The sequence below is a fragment of the Schistocerca nitens genome, chromosome 8 (genome assembly GCF_023898315.1).
Source record: "Schistocerca nitens isolate TAMUIC-IGC-003100 chromosome 8, iqSchNite1.1, whole genome shotgun sequence".
Classification (NCBI taxonomy): Eukaryota; Metazoa; Arthropoda; class Insecta; order Orthoptera; family Acrididae; genus Schistocerca; species Schistocerca nitens.
Window position 1 is genome coordinate 302126541 of NC_064621.1, and position 26196 is coordinate 302152736.

A 26196-nucleotide genomic window follows, 5' to 3' on the forward strand; every position below is an offset into this window, starting at 1 on the left:
AGTAAGGATTGTATGGACCAGGCGTGTACCATTTCCTATTAGAAACAAGAAATTACGCTACGACAGTAAGTATTTAAGTATTAAGTGTTTCGAAATTCACGGAAAACAGATAAAACTTCAGAAAATTTGTTTGATGGGACTGTAACTCAGAACTTTCTGAGCCAGAAACAGTTCATTTTTCAACCTTATTCCAGAGAAACGATTCCAGATTATGGGAAATTACGTCTTCAGGTGGAGATCGAAGATACTCTTTACGTAAGTCATATATGGAAAGTGGGTGTAATAGAGAAGAAAATACATGATGTGCGTAATTAACACAGTTTCTTTATTGTTTCCACAGTGTACACATTCTCAGGCATTACTTCAGGTATTTAGCTGGAAGTGTTTTCGTTTTGAAGATCTGTCCAAGGACCTTGCTGGATGCCTTAGGCGTCCTTTTGCGATCCGGATCATTAAAGTCCACATAGTGAAGTCCAAATCTTGTCCTGAAACAACAGAAAAGTATAATATTTAAACAAGCTGCACATGAAGTGAAAGCATTTTATGGCTGCAATTAGGGTATCTTTTTAGTTATCACGTCACATATACATGATTGGGTGTAATAACAGATATGCACGTAGCAGTTACGTTTACAAGACACACATCTTGCATATGTACTCCTGGAATTAGTAAATTTTTTATGCTATCTAATTGAGATACTCCGAGAACGTCATAGCCCGTAGTAGTAATAACAATGTTTGAAAGCAATTGATCACGTTTGTCTAGAATTACTTACGTGAATCCTGTGCCCCACTCAAAGTTATCCAGGAGACTCCAGGCTGTGTAGCCTATGACGTCGACGCCGTCTTCATTAATAGCCTTCAGCATCTCAGCCAAGTAGCTCTGTTAACAACAAAAGGACCTATATTTTCATAAATAGAAGCTATGAAATATATGTAATGGTTAAGATGATGGAACCACGTTTACAGAAAAAACGAATCCAACACTGTTTATCTGTTTCATGTAAATATGGGTGCGATGGTGTAGTGCAACATTTTCAAAGTCCCACTGCAGAGAGCTCTGTTACAATGTTCACAAATAACACGATAATTGTTTTTTTAAATGTTGTTGAGAAATATTTGTGAGTGTGACGTGTCCACAGTGTCTCCTTATATGCTACGCAACAGCAATAATTTCATCTATTTTTCAAAAAATGTGACCTGTGTATGGATTTTCTACTTTTCCAAAAAATTCCCACTGACAACCTACTGAAGAAATACAGCATAAGTTTCTGATAATGTCCTTTGCATCGAAACAGATGAACAGAGTACACACCGTGTAGTAGTCTATTCGGCCCTGGTCCTCGAGTTCTCCAGTGTCGGACCAGCCGTTCTCCATGACGAAGATCGGGTAGCCAGGGTACTGCTGGGCGAGCCAGTTGAACAGCTTGCGGAAGGCCCAAGGAGTGCTCTGCAAGAGTAACGTGGCAATTAGACGTGCTGGCATGAAGGATAACATCGTAGAAATGTTCAGGTGCTTCCCTTTGCCTTGTCTTTCATTGTTTAAAACGTGAAGCTACTGCAGAATATTGCATGTAGCAGACATGTGACATGCGATAAACTTGTGATAGACGGGGGGAAGACACTGTGCCATCTTGTAAGACACATAACGCTTGTCGGACAAGGCAAGGAGGATGTAAGAAGCGAGCTATCACAGGCAAGAGGGAATTCTTCGCTAAAAGGAGTCCAGTGGTATCCAAAATAGGTCTCAGATTGGAGAAGAATTTTTTGAATGTCTACATATGGAGTACAGAGTAGAATGGAAGTGAATCATGGGTTGTGGGATACTGACAAGTACTGGAATATGTGGAGAATACTGACTAGAAGAAAGGGTAGGACGATAGCAAATGTGCTAACATATCAGGGAGTAGCTTCCATGGTACTAGAGGGAGCTGTAGGATATACGAACTGTAGAGATGATAGGAAACTGGGATATACAGGGTGTTTCAAAAATACTTCCACAAACTTTCACACAGGTCCCTTTCACCAATATAAGAAAAAAATTCACATCAACTTTTGTCCGAAAATCCGTTTTCAAGTTATATATGAACACTTCCTGCTTAGGTAATCGAAGCTCATCGAGTCACTAACTCACAATAAATGCTCGAAACGTCCCCTCTTGCTTCTAAATACGCATGCACTGGTCAAAACATAGACTGTCGCGCCATTACAAATACTGCCTGATGGTTTCGAAGGGTTTTTCAGCCTTCCTTGATACGTCATTGAAGATTTTTATGCATCTGTGGGGGGTCTGCTGCATAGGCCAATTGCTTAGGACGTCCCCAAAAATCATAATCCAAAGGACTGAGGTCGGAGGAACGTTGAGGCCATGGAACTGGTTCTGTTCTACCTGTACATCTGTCATGGCAGACACCAGCCAGTGCATCCCCTACACTGAGACTTAAATGTGCTGGAGCTACGTCACTTATAAACCACATGTTTCTTCTTGTTTGCAGGGTCACATCTTTTATTAGGTGTTGGAGTGTCCTGAATAAAGTCCCTTTAGACAGATCTTGTAAGACATGTTTGGAGAACGTATGACCCTTCCAGACAGTCACATCCAATTAAACTGATGTTGATATCTAGCCTGTATTGTAGCATGAGGACTGAGATCGTCCCATATGGTTTGGTCGCCGAAATTTGTTGTTTCACGTCCTCTAAACGTTGCCTCGTTTATAAACAAAACTGAAGAGACAAACAATGGATTGGCAGTTTGTGCGACATACCACTGGCAAATATTCTCCAGTGGTGCGTCATCGACAGGCGTGAGGGCCTGCAGAAGTTGAAGATAGTACGGATACGTGAGTCGTTCGTGAAGAATCTTCCATGTTGACCTTGGAGGTGTACGACATGCCAGGGCCACATGTCTTGCGCTGATGTCAGGCTCTTCTTCGATAGCCCATAGAATGTGATTTTTCTTGTCAAGCGTATAAGGAACACGTGGTCTTTTTCGATTAACAACCTGTGATGCTAAGGATCTGAACTCGGCAACGCACCGATACACAGCACTAGAGGCTGGATGACTCAGTTGTCTTCGCTCTCGAAAAGCCGTCTAACGCAGATGTGCGACCTTGTGCCTAGTAATATTTGTGTGGTTGTATGTAAAAATCATGTGTGGCCGTTCACGAAATAAACATCCTGTCATGTTTGAAAGAAGCAATTTTAGATAACTCGGTACTTCCAGTAAATACAAACAATGGACACGTTGAAGACAGACGAATGACGAATGTAAACAAGTCTCCCTGGCAACAAAACACCATCTAGGTTGCAATGAGTCAAACGGCTGCATAGCTAAGTACCGTTGTTAGATTGCACCTGGAAAGTCAGTGAATGTCGATTTCCATCAATAACTCGAAAACAAGGGATTTTCGCACATATGATTATACGAACTTCTTCTTTTTCCGTAAGGAACTTGCCTCCAAAGTTCGTCAACATATTTTTGAAGCAGACTGTACAACAAATAATCGAGGACGTTGAGTGTACTACCTTCCAAGTCTCTCGTTCGGTTTCAGTAAATGTATCACAGAGCAGAGCTATAAAGCACAAGACAGACAGAAATGAGTGACTCCCTGTACAGCGAGGCTACGAACCCTGAGCCAGGTGGATGCTCCCTGCGGTGCGTCCGTGTATTCCCCGATAACGACGCCCGCGTCAAATTCCATGGAGGGGTCGTAGCCGCTGGAGCCGTCTGATACTGGGTTGGCCGTGTAGTGGTTCAGTCCGTAGAAGTCAGACGTGCCTGAAATAAGACAGTACACTGTCACACACGTACTTATAGCTGATACAGCATTTTCACAAATGTAGAAGATTGTTTAACCATGCAACAAACGAACCGAGAAAATACTTCATAAATAGCACAAGCTGACAGATTTTTCTCTTATCGATAGAAAACGCGAAATATTCAGTTGCGTCAAGGTTCACGGTCACCAAAAATAGTCTGAAAGGCAAGATCACCACACTACCTGTTATTAAATTAATTAAAATATCTGTTTATCTTGTTTTCATTCCCGTGCAATTTCTATTGCGAAACTAATTTCAAATGCTTGTAAAGTATTATCGCGAGACGTCGCTATAGTCCAGTGTCTTTGTACATTTTCGTTCTTATCATTGTGTTATCTGAAGATCTATTTTTTATGGGCTATAGATTTGCAAACATTTGTTAACGGCTCCAGGGCAGAAATTTCGCAGTAATGAAAACAAAACAAAAGAATACTCTATAACACCGAATGGTAACAAGTGAGGTAGAATGGTGTAATCCTGCAATACTGACACATACATGAGTTTGAAATGATGTGGTTTATTTCTAATTTTTATACCTGATATATTCACCCATTCATTTTTTGTGGGTCAAAATCTTAAAAGCGACTGATAACTATTACAAACAAGATAAATTCACTGTCAGTTCATGAAGATAACAGGCAGTACTTGTTTGGTACTCTTAGAGAACATGTTATGTGTTTTTACACTGCGATAATAGCTGTACACTGCATAGGAACGTTAGTCCTTTAGCTGCAATATGCAGAAGATCCTTAGTTCCATTTACGGATAGAGCATTAGTTGCTTGATTGTTTGTACACTATTCAATGACCGGTTATATGACTAATTTTTATCTGTATTGTATCTACGAGAACGGAACATCCAATGCCGGAGCCTGTTTCTTGATCATACCCCAGTTACTAGTTCTTGGAATTCTCATTGTACATATTCGCGAGATATTACCTCTTTTCCCGTGAGGCTCTGTTAGTAGAGATTTTAAATAGTTTCTCGCATACTCATGTGCACATCAAATAAAGCTGAGACTCCACCTTTCTTTGTATACACTTAATCAGTTCTGGAAGTGACAGGTCAAAGACTTATCAGCATTATCAGTGAATCAAAGTATGAAGCTCAAGTTATACAAACTGTACCTACATCATCAGTCACTTCATGCCTCTCCATGTTTTCATCTCCTGACATTTGTATAACATAACTGAATCCAACAGAGGCTCATTAACAGCGAAGCTCAAGATACTATTATCGCTTCATGTCGTCCAAAAGAATACATTTCTCTGCATTTTGACCCTGTTTCCACTTCGATATTTTGCCAAGAATAAAATGATGTTAATTCCTAATTCATAACATTTATACCTGAGAAAAGTCTGGCCCTGCAAAACAACTGAAACAGTGGAGTACTCTAAGTAAAATACAGAAAAACTTTACAGTATTTTCTAAGTGCATGGGAGCAATATCAAGATAGAACTTTCGGTTTGGGTATGATTGCTCCCTAACGTTTCTTATTAAGAAATGTACTGTTCCATTGTGAGAGTCATTCCTGTTTGACGAAAAAGAGTGAGGAATTAAAAAACCATGAGGTGTTACCTGAGTGTAAGTAGCTCGGTCCCCTATGACTCCTAGCTGTAGAAATGTGATTTGTGTGTGGCATTCCAATAGGATTATTGATAAGTATCTCTGAGGTTTCAGAAGGGGACTGCACGAAAACTGCAAGACATGCAGAAAAGAGACACATATCAGTGACAAGAGCATGTCTCCAAGTTTTTAACTTATTACAGGTGCTGAGTATAAGCACTACTTGCTACGTGGCAAATGTCAATACTTTAGCCAAAATCTTGACATCTGGATCTCAACAAGTCACGGTCGATATCAGCGACTGCACTAATTATCTTTCGTTGTCACTTATTCAGATTTAGTGATGGCACATGCAGGAACAGACTGTCTTTTACATAAACCACAATTATAAATCAAAGACAGATGACTGTGGGGATCACTGGAGAAGAAGAGCATTATGATAGGAAGTATGACCAATCCAACGCTGAAGCAATTCGGCACTGAGGTAACCATCATATTGCAAAATGAAGTCTCCGCTGTCTTGCTGTAGCGGTGGAATAAGCCATTACTGCAGTGTGACCAAGTACATCAAACCAGTCACAATTTTCTCCGCAAAGAAAAATGGTCCATAAAGCTTTTGAAGAGGATCTGGCGTACAAGAAGTTAAGTATAAGTGAATCATGAATATGTTCTATAATCTTTTTATGTATTTCCTGTGCCAAAAGCATGAACGTTATGACAATTGACCTTACCGGATACATGGAATGTGGCTTCGTCACTGAAAACCGATTTCTGTGTTACTGCAAGTCATTCCAAAATACAGGACGAAGCTCATTCTGCCGAGCAGTCAGCGCACGCAAGTGAATCCAGTATGGTTTCACAAGCAGACGATTGTATAGGTTGAGGTGACATTTGACTGTGGTATCTGCAGTTCTCTGCTCGCATGTGTCGACTATTTCTTAAGGCTCCTGACGAACGATTCCTACAATTGCTCACTGTCTCTGCTGATAGTCCTGGACAGTTTGTTTCCTTCACACTACATAAGCAGCTAGTCTACCGGAATCTGTCGTACCTTCATGGATTCTTCTGTCCGTTGGAGATTTTAAACGATATCTGGCGCGAAACTGACGCTGAACGTCACAACTGACTTTCATTTAGCGGATTCAGCGACAAGAAATGCACCCATCAATCTACTACATGCCATATTCTGAAATACCTGCCGATAGTAGTGCGCTCTCCAACTATGGCACGGCGCATATTACCAGTAGAAACTTGGAGACAAGCTATATCCGCTGATACGAGAAGTTATTTCGTATTTCTTGATGTTTTCATGCTGTGGTCATCTGAAACCCTGAAAGTACTTTCGAAGAACGTTTTATAATGGATAGAATTCAAGCACGAACAAGCCCAGCAGACCGCACTGGCTGTGGCTGGTTTCGTTTACTCACCCCTGATGTATTCCACCTCCTCCGGCGTGAGCTCCACTAGTCGGGACCTGGGGTAGCCCGCAGCCTTACTGTTTGCCGCAATCCTCTGCTTCACCACCTCAGGCCAGTCTCCCTCGGCCGTGAAAATCGGGTGACTGTACAGGCCAGACTGGAACATAAATTCCTTAGGTGAAATCAGTTACCAAAGTGCAGAATCTTAAGCTAGTAATTCTTCCAAGCATACTGTCTCAGATGATCATAAGTTAAATAGTTGCATATATTTGGAATGCGAAAAATGATTTTGGCAAAACGAATGGAATTTCTTTTAGTCTTGGAAAGAGTACTGAAAGTAATTGAGTGTTGGTCGCACTGTCAATGCGGAACCTAGGAGATGATTGACGACATGGGCATGTCCAGTAGTGACATGCTGCAAATTAAGGCATGTGCAGCTAAGCTCATGTTGACTTATATTCGACCCTTCTAGCAAGCTGCTCGCTTGCAGTACTTATCAATTGGAATCATCTGCGACAGTTTCTGTTCTTCTGGACCCTTCTGGGATTTTCTGTGATACAGCTGCAGACAAACTCTGTTAATGAAATAGGCTGTAAGTGGGTGTTGACTACAGTAAAGCAGTCATCAATATGAAGATTCCTTTGAACACCACAGTGCTTTTCCAGGCACGGTCCTGTTGCGTTCTCCATTACTGTACAGACTTTTACTTCGCCCCTGATCTTTGCACTATGTGACATGTGACGTCCGTAAGGATGGTGAACGCTGGCCTGTAGGGTAGCTATACACATAAGTAAGACTTGAAAGTGACGATTTATTTGTTTGCAGGTAAAGCCAACAGATGCGCATAAATCTACATCTGCATCTATACTCATTAAACCACTGTGAAGTGAATGGCAGTTGCCGGCCGGGGTGACCGAGCGGCTCTAGGCGCTACAGTCCGGAACCGCGCGACTGCTAGAGTCGCAGGTTCGAATCCTGCCTCCAGCGTGGATGTATGTGATGTCCTTAGATTAGTTAGGTCTAGGTAGTTCTAAGTTCTAGGGGACTCATGAGCTCAGAAGTTAAGTCCCATAGTGCTCAGAGCCATTTGAACCATCTGAATGGTAGTGATTGTAAATAAAGTTTGTGGTAACAGCCTGATTTTGTAGCGCAAGCCGAAGTCTTCCTACGTCGTTGGTAACATATGCGCCATATTTAACGCACAGCATTGTGACAACATGTGCATTGTGCTTTGTTGTTCGTTTAACTATTTATACTTCTGGTCTGCAGGCTCTGTAAGAAGCTTTTGCTTCATAAATAAAAGCACTTATCTATATACATTTCTAAACCTGCAAGATGCGTTAAGAAACTTTTTGGAGGCACAGTGAGACACTGTACTTTCATTCGGCAGTACGTTGGTTCAAATTCTCATGTAGCCATTCAGATTTATAGAAATAAATTGTATTTCTCATCCATATTCAAAATTTCTGATTTTTTCCTAAACTAACTGAGGCAAATACTAGGCTGGATCCACTGAAAACCAACCTTCCGATTCCCTACACTATGCGTCCCCTTCCCGAATTTGTCCTTAGGTTAGTTAGGTTTAAGTAGTTCTAAGTTCTAGGGGACTGATGAGCTCAGAAGTTAAGTTCCATAGTGCTCAGAGACATTTGAACCATCTGAGTGGCAGTGATTGTAAATAAAGGTTGTGGTAACAGCCTGATTTGTAGCTCAAACCACTGTGAAGTGAATGGCAGTGGCCGGCCAGCGTGGTCGAGCAGCTCTAGGCGCTACAGTCTGGAACCGCGCGACTGCTACGGTCGCAGATTCGAATCCTGCCTCCAGCGTGGATGTATGTGATGTCCTTAGATTAGTTAGGTCTAAGTGGTTCTAAGTTCTAGGGGACTGATGAGCTCAGAAGTTAAGTCCCATAGTGCTCAGAGCCATTTGAACTATTTGTTTGTCGTCGACGGGACATTAAACCCCAATACTCCTATTCCTTTTCTTCGATGTTCGTGTTCTCCCAACAGATTTATATCCTTGAAATCACTAACATCCGCTGCAGAGTGAAAATCTCATTCTGGGAACATCCCTTTGGTTTGGAACAGTAAGAAGCGGAAATGACGATGGAACTGAATTAAATCCAAGGGAACATTCGTTCTAACAAATTCGATAACTTTTTTACATGGAAGAAAAAGTCGCAATATTTTCTGTGTATGTGTAGAATCTAGCTTTATTGTGCGGATGCAATTGTTCACGTAAGTGACCAAAACATATATTTACACAGAAGGGCAAAAAAATAAGAAAACCACACCTCTAAGAAATTATCCGAATGGGACGGAAATCTGTAGAAGTGACATACATGTACAGACAAACAAGTGATTAAAATTTGAGAAAAATTGGATGATTTATGAAAGAGAAAGTGCTTGCCAAATTGAGCAAGTCAATAACACGATTGTCTGCCTTCGGCCCTTATACATTGACTGACAGAGTTTTTGCAAGTCCTCCCTAAGAGATATCATGCCAAATACAGTCCAACTGGCGCGTTAAATTCGCAACATTCCGAGATGCTTGGAGTGCACTGCCCATAATGCTACAAAATTTTTCTACGGGGCGTAAAATATTGTCGACGTACCGCTGTGATATAAGGGTGCCGTGGATGAAAACAACATGTGTCCTGCTTTGAAATGAAATGGCACCCCAGACCTTCACTCCTGATTGTCAAGCCGTATGGCGATTGACAGTCAGTGCGTCATCCCATCGCTTCTACTCCAGGAATAAGATTCCGTACCGAAAACGTGTCTGGAAAGACCGAGGACAGTGGTGGGATACCGGCGTGACTGCCGCCCGCCATAAGGCTCGATAACCAAGAGTGATGGTCTTGGGCCCCATTTCATTTCATAGCAGGACCCCTATGGCTGGATGGGTGGCATCCTTACAGCTCAGCAGTACGTCGACGATATTCTATACCCTGTTTGGGTGCCCTTCATGGCACGACATCCTGGGCTTACAATTCAATCATACCCACCCGTACACGGCGAGAGTTTCTACTGCTTGTCTTGTCTAGACAAACCCTGCCTTGGCCACCAAGGTCGCCGGATGTTCCCAGGTTGAAAACATTTGGAGCATTATGGGCAGGACCCTGCAACCACCTCAGGATTTTGACGATCTAACGCAACAATTGGACATAATTTGGCACGATATCCCTCAGGAGGACAAGCAGAAGCTCTGCCAATTAATCCCAAGCAGAATAACTGCTTGCGTAAGGCCCAGAAGTAAACCAACGCGCTAGTGACGAATTCAATTTGTGAAGCACTTTCTCTTGAATAAAACATTCAATTTTTCTGAAATTGCAATCATTTGTTTGTCTGTACGTGTACAACCCATCTACCGATTTCCGTTCCATTTGTTCCGTTTGGATAATTCCTTCATGGTACGTAGCTTGTTTGTCATAGAGCGTAGCTTTCCTTAGTATGTTGATTAGTGACTATAAGGACTATAAACAATGTTAATAAAGTCATTCAGTGGGTTGCATTTCGTCTTGTACAGTATATTTTGGACCTGATGACATAACATTGTCTGATCACTATTAGAAAAGCAAAACACATGAATGGTTCTAAGATCATTGTCTCATAATGAATGAAACGCTGAAGAAACAGTTCTTCAGATTTAGCCAGGAATTAACGTTGGAGGCTGGTTGTTTAAGTAATGTTATGGCACACCGTGTTAATCAGAGCCTTCCTCCTCCATCTAAAGGGCACTAACATCTTTATTGTAATACAGGAAAGGTTATAAGAGTTCCTGGTACTTACGTAGAACTGCATCTTGCGTTCTGCTGCCTCAATGTCTGCTGCAGAGTCGGTGGCGGGTTCATACCACATGTTATTAATTGTGATGCCGACCTTTCCTGTGATAAGAGAGATACGTGCCAGTTATACACTCTGTACGATAGCTAAGAGAAACAACACACGAGGCACTAACAAGTGGACGACGTTTCAGCAAATTAATGTAAGTAGGAAGCACTGGTAGCATGTTTAACAGTTTTGAAAGATAGGAAATGTATGAGAACTTAATACGCAGAGGTAGGACAGCAAAGATAACTGAAATGAATATCATGTCCCCAATTTTCACCCAGAGGAAGTCAAAGATGGTTTGAAAGCTATTCACAAACTTCTCTCAAAAGCCAAGAGCGTATTCACATTAAAGGTCGCTGAGGACTATTCTCATAGACGAAATGAAACAATTTTATGAAATGTTGAGGCCTGTAGCAGGGCGTTGATGCCCACGGTGTTTAGTGACATAAACCATTAGTCATCAACATCATCAGACAGTGTAACACTGATTCGTAGTTATACAAATTGTATGGACCAAATATTTGTGAATTCCGTCGGGGCGAACCAAATAAGATGTGTCATCATCTCTATCTGCAAATGTCATGCGCAATCTCTGCGCAGTGTCTTGCGTATTGGTAAAACTCGACATTTCGTACAGAACTTGCACACTCAGTGGTGAGGTATATCCAGTGTGTATCTCATTGATCTGATATCTAGCTGAACAATGCTGCACTCGAATCAGGGTTTTCTGCAATGTATTGATATAACATGTCATGTGATAGCAAGATCCTTAAGTTTTTAAGAGAACTACATATGAGTCGTTGTGTTTGGGAAATCCAACGGGATAATGCCAATGTGATAATATACAAAGTTATTGTAAATTAGATTTCTGTTTGTTACTGTCAGATGTAATATTTTATTAGAGCAAATATGCTCAGGAATATTAATTTTAATTATGGACAAAGCAATAACCACTATCCCCTTCCAACCATTTGCTTTCCTTTCACCAATTCGCGATTTACTATTTTTGTACTACTTCTACATTGCAGACGTTAATCTAAACGTCTCTCGTTGCTGGTTACCGGGACGCCACATTTTGCTAACCTCAGAACGAGTGTATAAACAGAATATGGGCGTAACGACTCACAACGATTCGTTGCACCATGAATTTGTACTGCAACAGCGATTAGTGTTAGAAAGTGCGTCTTTAATCTACAGGCACAGAGTGCGGCACAACGTACAAAATTGGAACTAATACCTAATAAAAATTATATTTTTAACAAACCTACACTGCTCTTTGTGGAACTGCAACGCGAACGTCAGCGGTCGTCTTAACATCTAAACTGGATTGCTTTTAGCACTAAACTGATAAATATTTAGATAGACCTCTGCATCAGCGGTTATCAGCTTGTGTTCTGCAGAAGATCAAGCTCAGTAAGGCATTGTTGAGCTTCCGTGGAAAAAAAGAAAATAAAGGAATTCAACAAATTTAGGAGCTGATACAGAGTTTTAGGGAGAGACTTTTTTGATTGCTAGGAGATAAGCTTACTATTACTCTTTGACAGTACTACATTCTGTAACATTGGTTATCGAGGTTTATTGCGCAACAATGCTATTTTATCCTGCACAGCGATCGTGAGAGAACGATAAGAGTTTATAGTGGCACACAGACAATCAATTTTCATCCACACCATATGTAAATGGAATAGGAATGATCAAATGAGACTGTATGGTTCCAGAAACCTTTTCAGGTCTCAAATATCTATATCGCACGTATACATGCTGAAGCGATGTATGGAAATTTGTACCAAGGCCGAGATTCGAACCCCGGTCTCCTGCTCACTAGACAGGTGCGCTAATCACTACGCAACGTGGCACAGTGGGTTTGCACAACTACGTGAACTACCCTATCACGCCCCGCTCCTCAATCCAAATTCCTCTAAATGCTGTTCGAGTTTATGGAGAATAGCGAGTGAATTGAGGCGTGAATAGGAATTTGCATTGAGGAGGCGTGCTAGGATAGTCCACGTAGTTGTGCAAAGCCACTGTGCCCGGTTGCGTAGTGGTTAGCGCACCTTTCTAGTGAGCAGGAGGCCCGGGTTCGAATCTCGAACTTCGTACAAATTTTCATTCGTCGCTTCAGTCTGCAAATATACAGAATAAGAACAGGCTAATATTGATGTGAAGTACTCCCCAGCATACAATGAGGTGCTTAGTGTATACCTAGTTGTAGACGCAGTGACGTACAGGGTGTGAAGTGACTCTTAAAGGCAAATTGTGATCTTTGGTTCGTATAATGTAAATGGGACGAGCTGTACTAATCAAGCCTAGTAGGCCTCACTTGTTGAGATCGCTCACTACATGACTTGCGTGATATGAGACTTGCGTTTACAGTAAACAGATCTTCTTAAAAGATTTTAGAATTTCATTTACCGGGTCGCCAAAGATGGTTGCTCAAGTTTGGATACCACGTGGCTCACAATTGCTTCACTCTTCGTCAGCGGAGCCGTAATGACGAACGATATTTACCTTTCTGAGTCTGTCGGTACTTCTCGTCGTAGAGGCGGTAGGCCCCAGCGTGTGCTTTGAGCAGGGTGTAGGCCGCCATGTAGTCTCCCACGCCTGACGAGTTGATGCCCGGGGCGATAAGGAAGCCTCCAGAGTAGCCCGAGACGAAACTGGCCGGCTCGTTGAACGTCTGCCACCACTTCACCTGCTCACACAACACGTGGTTAGTTCATTAAACAGGACTATAGCTCTCACCCTATGTTCGTTTACTTTAATCCATTGGATATCACCTCAGTCTAATTATGTGATAGAGCGATAAATGTTTGATATCTGCAACCAACAACTGGTTGAGCAACTGACGCGCTACTAAGCGCAGACAGTGAGATGGGGCCACATGCAGATGGAACTAAGATCACCTACGTTTAGAGGACGAAACCAGAAATCCAGAGACCATACAGTGGCGTGCACGTGAGACAGAAGGTGGTGTGCCAGTACACAGTAACAAGTAGCATTGTACCACATTACACTCCATACAATAGCGTCATTGTGCGCACGCACTTCTCTGTTGCGTGCACCTTGTGGTGTGTATAGAACACGCAGCGTTGTTTTTAGAGTTAGCGTAGGTTTGATCAAGTTACTTCGTCACTGTGATATAGATTCCGGATGGCATAAGACAAACGCAAGAAGCGTTAAATGAACAAGCGACAGCGACAGTTCTCGGAATATATGACTTTTTCTGTGGACAGTCAGAAGGAAAAACAGTGGCCCATTGCGCTACTACATTAAAATGTTTGTTAATGTGAACAGCTGCATCTGTAGGTGGTGATAGTGGCACCGAAATCGATCATGGCTCAATAAACGAAATTGAGGATCATTTTTGCAGTCAGAGGCACATTTATAGACAGTCATAAGACTGTGTTCCCACGTACCATCACGGTTGCAAGTTTCAATACATCTATTTCATCGCAATAGAACTCTCGTACCTTTTTTCTGCTTCTGGTTTTTCTAAGTCAAGACAGCGTCGTTTCTATTACGCTACATATTTTTAGTCTCGAACGACTAACTGTTGATGGAAATGCTTTTTTTCCTATATTGCAGTTGTTAATTCCAGCGTAATATTGAATAAGAAGATAAATGCATAGTTGTACGTCGGTTTTGTAAACCCAGAACACTCTTTTGTCGCTTACCCTGTCACCGTAGTTGTCGTAGAGCACTCTGGCGTACTCGACAAAGTAGTCTGCCAGCCTGGGGTTTGGCCAACCTCCGATGTCTTGCAGTGCCTGTGGCAGGTCCCAGTGGAACATCGTCACCTGCAACAAACATATACACCACCGTGTGACGTCACTTTTGATTAGTGATCTAATGTCAAGGAACAGAAGCCGGATCTCTGAGGTTGCTCTTACCACTGGAGTGATGCCTTTGGCGATCAAGCCGTCGATCACCTTGTTGTAGTAATCGATTCCCTCCGGATTGATGTTGTTGACGTCTCCTGTGGGGAGAACCCGGGGCCACGATACGGAGAAGCGGTATGCGTCCACCTGCGGCACAAACACAATGCTGACAGAGTCGCTTAGAATTTCAAATTACGTTTGACTTTGTCCCTACTCATTTTTCACGAACTCAGCATTAAGTTTACTTTGTGGAATCCAAACTTCTGATGTATCCTTTTATAGCGCTAAAATAATCTGTGAGTCATTTCCATTTAATTTCTAGAACAAACTGACTAGCAAGGTAAAGGTTAAGCTCCCTGTTCTGCCCTTGGACGGGCCAATTGTGTCCGACCGATCACCGTGTCATCCTCTGCCAATCGCGTCACAGGATACAGGATGCGGTATGGAGAGGCATGTGGAAGTGGCCACTAGCCTACGTATAATCGAAAATCGTGCAGCAATCAAAACTAAATTTAAGTTTTTAAATGTTACCTGGCCGTGTAAGTCAGTTCGAAGGTCGCAGGAAGGCATCGGCATACGACCATGCCTAATGAAGCACTGTGTTGTTCAAACTATTCCTCGAACTGATGATATGTTAACTTTATTTCAGCTTGTTAGCACTAATGTAGATTCGCTGTCGATATAACTAAATAGTCTTCTTTTTGTCCACGAATGTAATTTTACCCCACATTTTTTGTCCCGCATTGACGATTCGACCCCCTCGCTACTTTTTCCTATAAATTCACGTTATTTCTTGTCTGTTTTTGTTTTCACCATTCCTCTTCCTTCAACTTTCCCCTTCCTTTATCGCTATTACTATGACGTTGCCATCAATTAACTAAGCTTATTCTCCCCATATTGTTGTCACGGTCTTTGTTAGTAACCATTTGGTATCAGATGCCAAACTGCTGCGATATTAAAAATGTGTTTTCGCCTCTTTTAATATGATCCTTATAATTAGTTATTTCTTGCTGTCTTCCTTGGTGTTTTTGTCCTGCGTCAAAGTGGGGTCAGCCGTGTTACTATTGATTTGGCTGTGTTAAATGCAGAGGGCGGCCAGATGCCCTTCCTGCCGCCACCTCGTACCCCTCAGGACGAGATTAGTGTACCCCAGCTGGCTGCATCCAGTGGAAGCCGTGGAATAGTACGAACGTTTTCAGATGCCTGCGAGTCGTGTAACTGACGCGAAATGTGGGAAACAACCCGGTATTCAGCCAGCAGGATGTGTAAAACCGCCTAAGAACCACATCCCGGCTTTTCGGCATACCAGCCCCCGCTAATTCGCCGGGCAGATTAAATCTGGGGCCGGCGCACCTACCCGAGTCCAGGAAGCAGCGCATTAGCGCTCTCCGCCACCCTCCGTCGATCAGTTACGTACGTTATGATATTGATTATTATCACCATTACGATTATTACTATTATTTGTATTTCATTACTATTATTTTTCAGATGTATAGAACACGACTACTACTGGCTTCAGTGTTTAGAAAGAGAACCTCAGGAGGAAAGCATGAATGGATGTGAGCGATGGCCTTAAGACCGTATACCGATCAGCGTAACTAAGTACATAAATAATTAAATTAAACTTTCTCAACATAGAATCAGACGGCCCCTTATGATTATAGCACCCACAAACACACGCGCAACAACTGCTAACACACTCTTTGTTTCCTCCGTTCCTCTGAGTGTGAAACGACGATTTATAATTATGAAATGTTGTTAACAGAGAACATGATATTAATATAGAATAAGCACTTCTAAACGCAATAGTAATTTTTAAACGATTAAGTATATTACGTTTTGATTCGCAATTTCGAACATTTAGTAGAAATACCTTCATATTTTTTGAGTATTTCATACGTTTCAAGAGAGGGCTACATTCAGTTATAGCTATCCTACAAAAATGCTTTTTCTGAATTATTCCCTCAAAGAACAAGTTAATTAACTGAATTCTACATTTGTGTCTCGCAGAACATGACGATATTACGAAACAAGCGACACTTTTCTAAACTTCTGCGAAAGTTATTTCTTTTCTTTTGTTCCTAGTGAGAGCTACTCTCCGCCAGCTGAGCTATCCGCTCGGTACTGCTTAACCGACGCAAGGCCGTGGCTCTCTGATCACTCACCTCTTAGTTATGTAACACTTCTGCAAGCCTCAGCGTATTTACTGACAAAAGGCTATGATATACACTCCTGGAAATTGAAATAGGAACACCGAGAATTCATTGTCCCAGGAAGGGGAAACTTTATTGACACATTCCTGGGGTCAGATACATCACATGATCACACTGACAGAACCGCAGGCACATAGACACAGGCAACAGAGCATGCACAATGTCGGCACTAGTACAGTGTATATCCACCTTTCGCAGCAATGCAGGCTGCTATTCTCCCATGGAGGCGATCGTAGAGATGCTGGATGTAGTCCTGTGGAACGGCTTGCCATGCCATTTCCACCTGGCGCCTCAGTTGGACCAGCGTTCGTGCTGGACGTGCAGACCGCGTGAGACGACGCTTCATCCAGTCCCAAACATGCTCAATGGGGGACAGATCCGGAGATCTTGCTGGCCAGGGTAGTTGACTTACACCTTCTAGAGCACGTTGGGTGGCACGGGATACATGCGGACGTGCATTGTCCTGTTGGAACAGCAAGTTCCCTTGCCGGTCTAGGAATGGTAGAACGATGGGTTCGATGACGGTTTGGATGTACCGTGCACTATTCAGTGTCCCCTCGACGATCACCAGTGGTGTACGGCCAGTGTAGGAGATCGCTCCCCACACCATGATGCCGGGTGTTGGCCCTGTGTGCCTCGGTCGTATGCAGTCCTGATTGTGGCGCTCACCTGCACGGCGCCAAACACGCATACGACCATCATTGGCACCAAGGCAGAAGCGACTCTCATCGCTGAAGACGACACGTCTGCATTCGTCCCTCCATTCACGCCTGTCGCGACACTACTGGAGGCGGGCTGCACGATGTTGGGGCGTGAGCGGAAGACGGCCTAACGGTGTGCGGGACCGTAGCCCAGCTTCATGGAGACGGTTGCGAATGGTCCTCGCCGATACCCCAGGAGCAACAGTGCCCCTAATTTGCTGGGAAGTGGCGGTGCGGTCCCCTACGGCACTGCGTAGGATCCTACGGTCTTGGCGTGCATCCGTGCGTCGCTGCGGTCCGGTCCCAGGTCGACGGGCACGTGCACCTTCCGCCGACCACTGGCGACAACATCGATGTACTGTGGAGACCTCACGCCCCACGTGTTGAGCAATTCGGCGGTACGTCCACCCGGCCTCCCGCATGCCCACTATACGCCCTCGCTCAAAGTCCGTCAACTGCACATACGGTTCACGTCCACGCTGTCGCGGCATGCTACCAGTGTTAAAGACTGCGATGGAGCTCCGTATGCCACGGCAAACTGGCTGACACTGACGGCGGCGGTGCACAAATGTTGCGCAGCTAGCGCCATTCGACGGCCAACACCGCGGTTCCTGGTGTGTCCGCTGTGCCGTGCGTGTGATCATTGCTTGTACAGCCCTCTCGCAGTGTCCGGAGCAAGTATGGTGGGTCTGACACACCGGTGTCAATGTGTTCTTTTTTCCATTTCCAGGAGTGTAGAATGGTAGACTTGTAGCTTAAGTATGGTACCAGAGGAAATGCTTCGTTCATCAAATTATACATAGCCAAGCAATTGTAGTTGAGGATAATAAATTCGGAGAATTTGATGACGAATCGTATTCCGCATGTTATTCCTTATACAATACAGAAAGTGTCCTGATGCTCGACATTGACTTAAAATCCTTTTCACTTCTTTGGTTAATGATTACGTCATACTGGCGTCGATTACGACACATAATAGTCATATGCAATGAATTATTTAGTGTTTTTCCTTTAGGTATGATAAATACACTGGTTGATAATTTCTAAGGAACAGCTAGACTAGTTAACCATAGGCAATAATGGATGACATGAAACACAGTAACGGAGGGAGAGAAAGCAGGGTAACAGATATAAACAATGTTTATGCTTGACACAGGTCAGACTACCGACATAGAGACTGATATCGGACACTCAGTGAGGAGTATGTCATCCTTGACCATTAATGCACTTTTTGCACCTGTTACGCATAATGGCTACAAAAGTGTTGAGGCGTCCTTGGGAGATACTGCTCCATCCCTCTCTCAAGGCGGTTTTGAGGTATTTCACGTTTAGGAGAGACGGTGTTCGTTGAGCAGTATGTCTTCCAAGAGCATACCAGGCATGGGGTATAGGGTTTGGGCCAGGAGAGTATACAGAGAAATCCGTTAAGTTCAATATCTTGACTTTCCAGTGTGTCCGACACCTCAGCAGTCTGGTGAGAGTGGGCACTGTCGTCCGTAAAGAGCAAGTCAGGACCTGCTACTCCCGTAACCATACGGACATGATCTAGAATAGTCTCCCTGCATTACCGCTGTGCTGTTACTCAGCGGTGTTCGGTCATTGTGCATAACGTCTGCACACACCATAACTCCTAGGCAATACCAGTGACGTTCATGAACATTCTGTGGTGTGTAACGTGTTCCCCTCTTTCTCCGCATTAACCTGTGGTCAGAATCACTTGCCACAGAGAAACAGGATTCATCGAATAACATGACTCCGGACCTCTGTTGCTGACCCTAGCCAACATGCTCCTTATACCAGCGAACGCTTTCTTGACCGACCGTGGCACGACTGTAGTGAGATGCATTTAACAGGCTTCCGATCATAGAGGGAAGCCTGATTTAATCGCCGCGAAATGGTTCAGGGTAGAGGCACGGGCAGCGGTAGTGGCTGCAGGGTCTGCAGCGATCTACTTAAGAGTGAGATGTCTCTTTCTTTTGCCCTCTAGGGCTACGTATCGATCCTTTTTCGGTGTGGTGGTCCGCCTTCAACCACGGGCATGCTTTCGCATAGCATCTTCATCTTCAGCGGCCTTTTTTACTTGCTAGATGACACATTTGTAGGCTCCCATCACTGTGGCCGTAGTAGTGACACCCCGATCAGCTTCGAGCCTTCCATCTGCTCGTCCACTCATATGATATCTCGAAGACGTGTTGTCGTACCACAAGCCCGAATGTCACGCTAATAGGTTCGACGACGACCTTCGTCAAACACCCTGATGCATGAACTATCCAATGCATCCAGGATATTCGTGAACAGGTTTCTCTGGAGTTAACCGATCCCGACCTCCATATTTCCTTTTGCTATTATTGGCTGGGTGTTCCGCAGCATTTGCCGATTGCTCCATAGCAATTGCCAGTTATTCCTTAGCAAGTGTCAGTTATTCCTTAACAATTGCCAAGCAATGTAATTAATCAGACTACTATTACTGAAGGCTACCGAGTGAATAATGTTCTTGATTTTCAATTTATCTAGAAAACTGAAATCAGTGTTGATATCTCAAGCAGCACATTACAAGCATCGTCAGTTTTCAGACTCCTACGAATTTTGAAGTTACGGCGCTCTTATGTTGTGTATCGGTAAATAATGAATCAAAAATCACATTAGACATTAAAACAGATCATACTTTTGTAGAGGATCACCAATATGTTCTAAGATTAATACAACTGCGAACAACACTCACGTTCATGTCCTTGGCGAGCTGTATGTCTATCTCGTACTTGTGGTAGGAGTCACACGCCACGTCGCCATTGCTGCCATCGGTGGTGATGTTCGGAATTGTGTGGAACATACGGTCGAAAATGCCCTCACCCTTTCCTGCAACACATATTGATCAACAGTTAAAACATTGTACAAAGAAGAACTATTAAATGAGGGTAATTATTTTGTTCTCCAGCCACCAACTTACATTGAATATCACTCTGCACAGATTCTTCGCTCATGTATCTCAGGATACTAGCGGTTAGAAAAAACATATCATAAAATGTTTATAATGAGAACGCTATTTGGTTTTATTTAAAGAATTCGTTTGGAGGAGTATGGGTGGATGAAATATATGCTACAGCTCATGCATAGTCCGCAAGCTGCCGTATAGTGCGTGGCGGAGTGTACCCTGTACCACAACTAGTCATTTCCTTTAGTGTTCCATTCGCCAATAGTGTGAGGGAAAAACGACTATCTATATGCCTCTGTACGAGCCTTAAGCTCTCTGATCCTATCTTCGTGGTCCTTACGCGAAATGCACGTTGGCGGCAACAGAATCGTTCTGCAGTCAGCTCCAAATGCCGGTACTCTAAATTTTCTCAATAGTGCTCCTCGGAAAGAACATCGCTTTCCCTGCAGTGAATCACATTTGAGTCCCGAAGTATCTCCATAATACTTACGTGTTGATAGAACCTACCGGTAATAAATCTAGCAGCCAGACTCTGAATTGTTTCCACGTCTTCCTTTAATCGGACCTGGTGTGCCTTTCAAACACTCGAACAGTACTCAACAATGGATCGCACGAATGTCCTATATGTGGTCTCCTTTACAGATGAATCACACTTTGTGAAAATTCTACCAATAAACCGAAGTCGACCATTCGCTTGCCTACTACATTCCTTACCATGCTCATTCCATTTCCTACTGCTCTGCAACTTTATGCCTGCATATTTAATCGATGTGACTGTGTCGAGCAACACACTACTAATACAGTATTCTAATATTACTGATTTGTTTTTGGGTTTCATTGGCATTAAATTACGTTTTTCTCCATTTAGAGACATCTGTCATTCATCAAACCAACTAGAAATTTTATCTAAGTTATCTTGTATCCTCCTACAGTCAGTCAACGACGACACCTTCCCTTGCACCACAGTATCACCAGAAAACAGCGACAGGCTGCTGCTTACCCTGTCCGCCAGATCATTTGTGCATACAGAAAATAACAGCGGTCCTATTACACTTCCCTGGGGCACTCATAACGATATCCTTGTCTCTGATGAACGCTCGACGTCGAGGACAACATACTGGGTTCTGCCACTAAAGAAGTCTTCAAGCCGTTCACATACCTCGCAACCTGTTTCGTATGCTTGTGAGAAATGATTTACGGAAATGTAGGAATATGGAATCCGCATGTTGCCCATCGTCCATGTTTCACAAGATCTCATTTGAGAAAAGGGCAAGCTGAGTTTCGCGCGAATGATGCTTTCTAAAATCGTGCTGTTTTGTTGACAGAAGCTTTTCCCTCTCAAGGAAATTTATTGTGTTCAAACAGAGAATATGTTCAAGGATTCTGCAACAGACCGATGTAAAAGATATTGCTCTGTAATTTTGCAGGTCCAATCTTTTACCCTTCTTATATACACTAGTCACCTGCGCTTTTTTCTAATAACTTGGAACTTTGAGCTGGGCGAGAGATTCTCAGTAAATCCAGACTAAGTATGGGGCCAATGCTGCAGAGTACTCTTTGTAACCTCAAATTGGGATTCCATCAAAACCTGGCGACTTATTTGCTTTTCTGTGATTCGCTGTGGTAGGCACTCCCGAAGTGTTTGGATGTGAAGACAGCACCCCGCAAAAACTCGTCGTTTGGCACGTTAAGTGAATATCGACTCTGATGTTGTTTCAGGTCCTACGGAAGGTTTTCACATAGGTTGTAAGTTTATGTAGCAGTCCTGCCACTTCATTACTCTCGAATGTTCCTCGCAGCAATTAGCCAGAGATTTAGACAGACTCGACAATCAGCATCTTGGATGACAAGTTTGGTAATGTTACTATCATCGTTAATCTGACAAGGAATTCTGCGGAACTTTAATGTCCTGCAGTTCGATGGAGCCGTTCTGACTCTTCGATCTAGTTGCCTGGACCAGTGAACTAATTCCACGTCATTAAAACATGGGATGGTCTCCCGGAGCTTGCAGCATTAGTGGCCTACGAAGTTACTCCAAAAGGCTTTCTATCGTTCGTGATAAACATGATGCCGTGCATCCATCATATACCAGCAGAAAATATATTCGTCAAAAGAAGTTTCCAGTCTTTCATGGTCAGTTGTCAGCATATCTTCCTTCACCCTCTTTAAATGAAGCAGTTTTCTTGTGTGAATGAGTAAACGTCTCATGCGAGAAACTCTGCTTCCAATATCGGTACGATAGGACTGAACCCGCAAGGTTAGCCGAGAGCGCTAATGCGCTGCTTCCTGGACTCGGGTAGGCGCGCCAGCTCCGGATCAAATCCGCCCAGCGGCTTAACGACGAAGGCCGGTGTGCCGGCCAGCCTGGATGTGGTTTTTAGGCGGTTTTCCACATCCCGCTAGGTGAATACTGGGCTGGTCCCCACGTCCCGCCTCAGCTGCACGGCTCGCAGGCATCTGAACACATTCGCACTATTCCATGGATTACACTAGACACAGACAATTGGGGTATACTAATTCCGTCCCAGGGGGTACGGTGTGGCGGCAGGAAGGGCATCCGGCCACCCCTTAAATTAACCTTGCCAAATCCGTTTAACCTTGCCGACCCTGCGTCATTGTGGGAAAAAGGCACAAGCAAAAGAAAGAAAAGAAAAACTGTACCGTCCGGACTATTCGTTCTCCAACAGGTCCAGAATGTCCAGCACTGGCTTTAGATAGCAATTTCTGTTCCAGAGCAAGACGAGTTTCACACCAAAGACAGAAAAAGGGCTGTTTGTTCCTTTACCTCACGTTCAGCATACATCAGTTCTGCCCGGAGTTCCGTCTAGACCGTTTTATTTACCACTGTCGGTTAATCCGTCAAAAATTAAGGCAATAGTCAAACTATTCCCATGTCTGAAGTTACTGCGTTCACTGCTGTTGCTGTGCGGCGTCGTAATACGCCCAAAGCTGCCGAAAGGGTGGCACATAAGCGGCGTCTTTCACAACTCTCCACAAAAAAGTCGCAAATCTTGAGATCATGCGACCTAGGAGGCAAAACTACTTTTGTTGCCGTGTTATCGTCATCGCGACTCAACACAAATTGTGCAACAAACGAGCGAGCGAACTAGATAGCTGCACCACAGTGACCCCTGCCGGTAACGACACGACATGAACTGGCACCTTACAGCTGGCGCCAAAGTGAACTTTTACTTTCGATGCGAAAGTTTAAATTGACCCCAAGTTTCAGCCTTCATTCACATGAAAGATGCAGTGTTGTGAAATAAGATGCATCTTTTGAAACAGCTTGTAGTTTGTAATAATTTGCCCGTTGACTTCCCTGCTTCCTTCATTTAAGGCAGTTATTCAGTTTTATTTTTGCATCATGTGTACCTTACACCCAAGGTTATACTCGACTAACGAAACAAACATTGTCCTATATACTTTACATATACTATACATTACAATGTCCCATCCAATGGAAGTCCGTGCGGCTATCAAAGAACTTGGCCCCGGTAGATATTAAACAATTACACCAGTTTCTGCCTCATAAACAGCCATTTCATATGACATGTAATTCGCATGAATAACCTCTGTCGTTGTACGTGCGCGAAATCGATCGTGCTTTTTGATTTGTCTATTTTTTTTAGTAAGAAATTTTATATCTGGAGTAGCTACTATTGCCACCAAATGTCTGCAGGTGTTGATTCAGATCAATGTCTCCATGAACTTCGCAATATTCATGTACTTAAAATGTCTTACTGAGAAAAACTATCACCTTGACAAATTGCACATGAGAAAGGTCTTCCACGGCATTTCTGTCTTTTAACACACAAGGACATGCTGGTGCTTAAGCGTAGGTAATACCGAATGTTTCAGGCGCGAAGACAAAGAGTTCTTACCGCCTTCATTCCAGGCGCCCTCCACCTGGTAGGACGCGGTGGCAGCTGCGAAGATGAAGTCCTTGGGGAATTTGTTGGGAGGTCCTCGTGCTCCAGGTCTTCCCGGGCGACCCAGGACACCGGCTGCCAAAAGAAAGAGCAAGCACACGGAGGACCTCATCTTCACCGCTGCAGTCTGCCTGTGCATGTACGGTTTTATACTCTGCGTATCTGCCTAATCTAACCGCAAGATGTGTTTTCAGTGAGGCTGGAGCACACACATTGTCGATTAAAGGCTTAGAGAAATTTTTAGATGGGCGTGGGTGTGACCTTCGTATCATCTTGTTTGTAGTCCGTCATTGTGGCACGAGATGCCTGTTTGATGAGCTCGAACTTTAAAGCAAAAGTAAGCAAACTCTGTTTTTGTTGCGGCGACGAGAATTATGGTGTACTATTAGCCCAGCGTATAATTTCCCCCGGTCTTTACTTCAAACGGCAGTTTATCTGCCGCGAGGTATTTTGCACAGTCACTGGACCAACCTTACGTTTCCTTATCTCTTGGTAAAACGCGGTAATCGCCCAGAGAGTAGGCAGTGGCTGAGCTCATACGAAGCGATAAAAGACGTCGGAAAGACACTCCTCCTTTCTCTCAGCCGCTCCTCCGCAGATGCTACGCGACTCTGTCCCTGTCAGTCTGTCAGTCGGTATCTTCATCAGTTTCCGTGCGTTCTCAACATCTCCTGGGTGGATATTTTCCACCTCAGACTGATTCTATCCGCATAGTTCAGCTGCGGCCAACGACGGTGAAGAACAGTGTACACAAATCACTCTTTTCTGCTGGGTAGAAAGTTCAGACAGTATTTCCGCTTTGCAGTTTCACATAGCTGACGTTTTGTTTATTCTACATATTAGCCACATGCTCTTTCTATACGTACATTATTGTTAAATTCTGTGACCCAACGACAAGAAATCTGATTATCAAATGAAATGAAATTTTTTGTGGTAAGTTGCTATGGGACAAAACTGCTGAGATCATCGGTCCCTAGGCTTACACACTAATTAAACTAACTTACGCTAAGGACAACACATACACCCAACCCCGAGGGAGGACTCGAACCTCCTATGGAGGGAGCCTCGCGAACCGTGACAAGGCGCCCTTAGACCGCGCGGCTACCCCGCGCCGCCATGAAATGAAATAATGTAATTTCTGAGTCGGTTGCAATTAGGCTTTGAAATAATTTCAATGGCGACAAGTGAAAAGTTTCTCCAGACCGGGACTCGAATCTGGATGTCCCGTTTCTCGCGAATAGTCGGCTTGACTGTCTCATCTATCCGAACACAAGTCCGGTCCCACCCAAATTCCCATCTTGCCGCACACTACTGACGTATCGACCTTGTCCGTCGTACTCAGAGCTCGACGGCATTGGCTGCAGTCCCCCAAGAGTTCAGTAGAGAGAGAGATCTTATGTTCATCTAGCCGTATCTGCATTTACATATGGGTGGTGTCCGTTCTTTCGGACATACCAGGAATTTTCACTTTTCGCCAGTGAACTTATTTCAGTGCTTAATTGCAGCCGAGTCAGAAATTATTTCATCCCATTTCATTTCATCATGTGTATGTGTACGCCCCCCCCCCCCTCCCCCCCCGTGAACCATGGACCTTGCCGTTTGTGGGGAGGCTTGCGTGCCTCAACGATACAGATAGCCGTACCGTAGGTGCAACCACAACGGAGGGGTATCTGTTGAGAGGCCAGACAAACGTGTGGTTCCTGAAGAGGGGCAGCAGCCTTTTCAGTAGTTGCAGGGGCAACAGTCTGGATGATTGACTGATCTGGCCTTGTAACATTAACCAAAATGGCCTTGCTCTTCTGGTACTGTGAACGGCTAAAAGCAAGGGGAAACTACAGCCGTAATTTTTCCCGAGGGCATGCAGCTTTACTGTATGATTAAATGATGATGGCGTCCTCTTGGGTAAAA

General features: G+C 43.7%; 1 protein-coding gene across 1 annotated transcript; it reads right to left on the reverse strand.

Moving 5' to 3' along the window:
* Positions 1 to 358: 358 nt before the first annotated feature.
* Positions 359 to 24400, reverse strand: LOC126199536 (myrosinase 1-like). The gene is made up of 11 exons (XM_049936457.1): positions 24241 to 24400; positions 20150 to 20283; positions 14526 to 14660; positions 14310 to 14432; positions 13144 to 13327; positions 10594 to 10688; positions 6812 to 6959; positions 3629 to 3777; positions 1315 to 1449; positions 776 to 882; positions 359 to 485 (listed from the first exon to the last, which is right to left on the reverse strand). Exons 1-11 carry the CDS (start codon positions 24398 to 24400, stop codon positions 359 to 361), a joined length of 1497 nt encoding a protein of 498 aa, XP_049792414.1.
* Between the last annotated feature and the right edge of the window lie 1796 nt (positions 24401 to 26196).

Excerpts from the sequence above, each read along its gene's own strand:
- LOC126199536 (XM_049936457.1), bottom strand. The coding sequence starts at position 24,400 with ATGAGGTCCTCCGTGTGCTTGCTCTTTCTTTTGGCAGCCGGTGTCCTG. Across the intron at positions 14,661-20,149 it reads AGCTCGCCAAGGACATGAAC|GTGGACGCATACCGCTTCTC; the intron begins GTGAGTGTTGTT and ends TTTGTGCCGCAG. Across the intron at positions 10,689-13,143 it reads GTACCGACAGACTCAGAAAG|GAAAGGTCGGCATCACAATT; the intron begins GTAAATATCGTT and ends CTCTTATCACAG.